Below are 5,135 nucleotides of genomic sequence, written 5' to 3'. Positions count from 1 at the left end.
TTATGTCTCAACTCATAGATTTCTGAACACGCACCAACTTCATGTCTTTTTTTGCCATACAGGAGTCACAACCCCAGATGGCAGATGTTTCCGCAGTAAGAAACGCAAAGGCGATCTCTGTCATCCCGGTGCACGTTCTGTGAAACCACTTCTGACAAGAAGCTTTACACATGATGGCATCTTGGACACCGATAACATCTCCAGAACAAATTCCACATGGATACAATGGAACTGTAGGCAAGTGGCCGCAGTAAGAAGAATGGAGGAGCCATCTATTGCACTTTTCACTAGCCGTTACATCAGCTTTTGCTAATTTTGATGCACTAAGCGTCTCCGGACCCCTCTCAATGTCATTGGCATAACTGGGTTCAGAGCTGGTAGAATGGGAGCGTTCAGTCCCTGGTACTGGGCTTTTTTGATGATTATTTGTACCAGCAGTAGAATGCATACCATCTTTTGAATGTTGTTGCAGATAAAGCGCAGTGGAATTTGGAGTCCAATTTCTGCCTTTAACTGGGCTAAAGTCATGTTTTAAGGAGTATGTTTTTGGATCTCTCGAGTTACAGATAGAAGTAAGGCTTGTTTCCAAGGGAAGATTAACATTTGGCTGGTTACCGAGGCCTCTGTGAGGGGCAAAATTGACATCCGTTGGGTTAGGATGCCTTCTGGTGACATTTTGGCTGCTCTCGGTACGGTTAGATATAAAGTGCTGTCCTGGGAAGGTAATAGTCTCACTTAGCCCGCTATAATATGGGTTCTCTTGTAAGGCCAAGTTGAAGGGGAGTATTCTACCAAATGGCTTTTCCAACCCATCTTGTGGAAAATGAGGCAGGTTACCTCGGAGGGCATGTAAGGCAGCAAATCTGGAGGATGTCCTTGGTGACATTGTAGGTGGCATACTAAAAGCACTATAAGCTTCAGTAGCAGCATATCTTGCATTTCCAAAAACGTTGTACCCCAGAGGCGTATTATAATCATCATCAAAGGGGTTGGAAGCTACGAGATGGTCTGAACTTGTGTTCGCTGGTGGGGCATATTCTGAGCGAGGGGGCTGCAAAGGTGAAATCACAGGAAACAAACAAAAGTACAAGTTATCATTTCTGCAGGATATTTATTTCATAAACAGGTGGATTGATAAACATATACAGAACAAAGTACCTTAGTACTAACCTCAAGTGGCTATTGATATATAATGTAAATCTCACTTTTGGTGTATACTATTGGGAAATATTTTTACTGTCGATTCTCAGCATCTGCACAAGCTATAGGCAGTTTTAGCGATTTATTAGTTATACAGAAAGTGTTGAGTGTTTTCCTTTTCATGGGTAAATGGGATCCCTATGTCTTAAAGCAGATCTGCCGCCTTCCACAAGTCATTAAGACCTACAGAATAATAAGCAATATATATATATATATATATATATATATATATATATATATATATGACCCCACCTTATGTGTCTATTATAGGTAAGGTATCTTAACTTCCTGTTCTCAGAATGATTATTCCTCCCCCATTGTTAAGTTGCTGACAGATTCAGCGAGCATTTGTAAAGGTGGGTAGGGAAGGAGAGAGAGACTCCGGCTCTGCATTACTAGCATCTCAGCTTGCCTGACACTTTTTAAACTAAATATCTCAAAAATTGTTTTCTTTGAATGCCAAAACAAAAACACATGCTAGAGATATCATTTTTATTGTCAGCACAATATTATTTAGCCAGTAGCCGAGCGTAGCTTACTTGTGTACTTGACTTGCGTTTCTTCTTCTCAGGGCTTCCAAACTGTACGCTGTGTCTCAATGACCCATCATTTTCAACAGCTAGAGACAAACAAGAAACAAAAAGACTGTAATAAGAATATAAATCACAATAAAGAGAAAAAATAAATATAATGTGGTTTATTCTTCGGTGCTCCGGCGTTCAATAACAGACCAAGAGAATAATCAAATAACTTCTGAACTGATTATCATCCATATATATTATATTTATATAAATATATATTTACCATTGTTTTGTAAATCCCAGAGGTTCAGTAATTAATAATATTATGACATTTACCTCCTGTTCAGCAAATGACCAAACAAAAGCATCTCAGACAGAAATGACAGGCATTTTAAAGGATAATCAATGATTTGCTTTGGCATACATTGTAAATAAATGGCATTTCCATAAATGTAAATAAACGGCAAAAATCTCCATAATACACCATTTAACTACATTCCAGAAAACATCCAATCTACACACATAATGGTGTAACAGCCAAGGTTAAAGATCCATTGTACAGCTCCGTGGAATACGATGGCGCTATATAAATCAATAAATAGAAGGATGGGCTAGATTTTATTTAAAAAAAAGTAAACTTTGTACATGGGGCGAATTCCCTGCAGTCAGGAGAAAGCATTGACCGCCCTGCTGTCAGCACTATATGTTTGTATGATGTCTTAAACATGGACACTCTCTCGGTGAAACTAGTTTAACCCACTTTAAAGTGGACTGCGCAGTGTTTAGTTTACTGTGCCCACGACTAATATAACGGCACGGGCATTGTCGCTTACAGCTCATATGAGCCCACCCGGATATGACAGGCATACGGTAACACATGCGGTGGCTCTATATACTCCGGGGCCAGCGGAGCCCAGCCAGTAAAAGGGCCGCCGGTCCCGAGCCCAGCAGCATACGGACCGTGTCTGCCCCAGCGCGCTTTATCCATGTGTGTCTAACCCAGGCCCCGGCTCAACTCCCCCCCGACCTCACTTACCTCCAGCTCTCTTATAGGGCTCCTTCCCCTGCTCAGCGGACATCACAAACACATGGAGCCGGAGGTGTGCAGCCCTAGGGAGTAGGCGTGCAGAGACCCAGCTGGCTCCCTTCCGTCTCCTCCCCTCTCCTTCCAGCAGGGGGAAGCTGCGGGCACTTTACAAACTTTAGGCAGTGTCTGGGACTCTGCATAGTGCTGCCTGCGGGAGGGGGGCGCAGGGGATAAAGTGCCGGCCACCGCATTACTGCCGCTGGCCGATGTGGCCGGGAGAGGTAACGGACACCCCTACGGCTGGTAGGCGACAAGGACAGGGCCGTCTGACGCTGGCTGATGCGCTGCACCCTGCGGCAGGTGTGGCGTGCTGCCACCTAGTGCTCACCACGGGGCACTACACCTAGGCATTATACAAGGCGCCACCAACTGTCAGCCAGAAGATGGAAGCTATATATACCGTATATCTTTCTATTACAGTGTCTCCTTTCAGATTGTTCTTGATGGTCAGTGTAAATTATTTAAATGGTGCAAGAATAGCTACATATGACAAAATAATTACCAATATACATACACGGCATGTCACCAAGCCAGTTTGTTAATCAAATGGTAAATAATGAGAGCGATCACATGTTGGATTTATTTTTCTCCACAAAAATGGCAATCCTAATCTGAACTAATATATCAAGTTATCCCGTTATCCATACACCTCAAACACTCCCGTGAGGCACCTATGTGTCATGTACCTGCAGCAACCAGTGGTGTATTTAGGTTTTGTCCTGCCCTAAACCCGACTAAACTCACATACCCCCTAATCTTAATTTGCCCTATCCCTTTCTGACAGGCCACACCTCTTCCTGTTTATGATTCACCCCTTTCCTCTGTAAACTCTATCCCTTCCCCTTTTGGCCCCACCTTTTCCTTTTGAATGCCTTCTCTTCCTCTCTGTATATTAAGCGTGGATACCGAGTACTTACTTGTATATTTTGTTGTTTTGCGCACCATGTCAAATATTTTATCTATAATTTAAAGAGATAATAATCTTTTAATAAAATGAAGTGTAAATTCAACCATCAACAGTGCCACCATTGTCCCGAAACAGCTTAGCAGTGCCACCACTGTCCCAAAACAGCTTCTCTCTGCATTAAGCCCAGTTTCTTGCTGCCATGTTTGTTCCCAACCAGCTTAACCGTACCACCATTGCCCCCAAACAGCTTAGCAGTGCCAGCTTGTCCCCACACTACTTGTCTCTGCCATTTGTGAGCCCAAACAGCTTCTCTCTGCCATGTTTGTCCGCAAATAGCTTAACAGTTCAACCTTTGTCCTCAAACAGCTTGTGCCTGCCAGCTTTGTCCCCCCAAAAGCGTAACATTGCTACTGTTGTCCACAAGCAGCTTATGTTTACCATCCTTGCCCTCAAACAGCTACACAGTACTATATTTGTCCCAAAACAGCTTGTCTCTATCATCTTTGCCTCCAAACAGCTTAACAGTACCATCGTTGTCCTCAAACTGCTTCCCAGCCCAGTGCCAACCGCCCAGCTCAATTTTTGATGTGCAGAATGTTCAATAATCTTTGTAGGCAGCACCGACTGCAAAAAAAAAAAATTTGCACATGTGGAGGCGGCTTGTTTATGCTGTCCCCTGTAAAAAAAAAAAAAAAAAAAAAAACACCAAAGTGGGGCACAGTAGAAGTCTGTTCGAGACTCTAAGGTGTTGATAGTAATGTTTATAGTGTTATGTTCGACATCAAATTGCAGAACATTTTAATTTAATTATAAGAATAGGCAGGGGAATGTCGAAGAGATTCAATATTGGTAAATGTAGGGTGACCATTTGGTAAAAACACACACATGCTAATTCTAAACTAAATGGGGAAGGGAGTCATCACTTGAGGATTCTGCACAACCAGTCCCTCATATGCACTTGCCAATTTCCCCACCCCAATGCCATGAACGGACATGTGCTCAGCCAAACACGTGATATATTCACCTCCAGTCGACTATAACTCTGGTTTGCAGAATGCTGCACATGGGGGGGGTCTGTATAGAAAGCGTTCACATGAAAAACAATGGAAGCACTTTCCTGCAACTGATTGGCTGCTTCAAACCAACATAGATGTATTCTACAGAGTGAACTCTTAGCATTCAGAGGCTGCTAATTCGCATAAACAAAATTACAGAACACTTTATGAAAAAAAACTTTATTTAGACTGTGCAACTCACTGATAGTTTGACTTATCACAGCAGTAACAAACTTTTGGCATTTCAACATGTGTACCTTTTTGGCAAGACAAACAATAGTTCAATACTCCATAACAAAATATAATAATAATTAAAAAAAATCTCTAATAGACATCAACTAAACAGTGTAAAAAAAATAAACACA

At 42.3% G+C, this 5,135-nt stretch overlaps 1 protein-coding gene across 1 annotated transcript; it reads right to left on the bottom strand.

Annotated features, from left to right (window-relative positions):
* On the bottom strand, positions 1 to 3,042 carry PYGO1 (pygopus family PHD finger 1). Its single transcript, XM_053464608.1, has 3 exons — positions 2,758 to 3,042; positions 1,740 to 1,819; positions 1 to 1,051 (listed from the first exon to the last, which is right to left on the bottom strand). The coding sequence occupies exons 1-3, from the start codon at positions 2,798 to 2,800 to the stop codon at positions 8 to 10; spliced, it is 1,167 nt and encodes a 388-aa protein (XP_053320583.1). The 5' UTR covers positions 2,801 to 3,042; the 3' UTR covers positions 1 to 7.
* Positions 3,043 to 5,135: the final 2,093 nt, after the last annotated feature.

This window comes from Spea bombifrons, chromosome 4 (assembly GCF_027358695.1).
Source record: "Spea bombifrons isolate aSpeBom1 chromosome 4, aSpeBom1.2.pri, whole genome shotgun sequence".
NCBI lineage: Eukaryota > Metazoa > Chordata > Amphibia > Anura > Pelobatidae > Spea > Spea bombifrons.
Note: the sequence above shows the minus strand (reverse complement) of the source record. Positions and strands in the feature narration are given on the sequence as shown.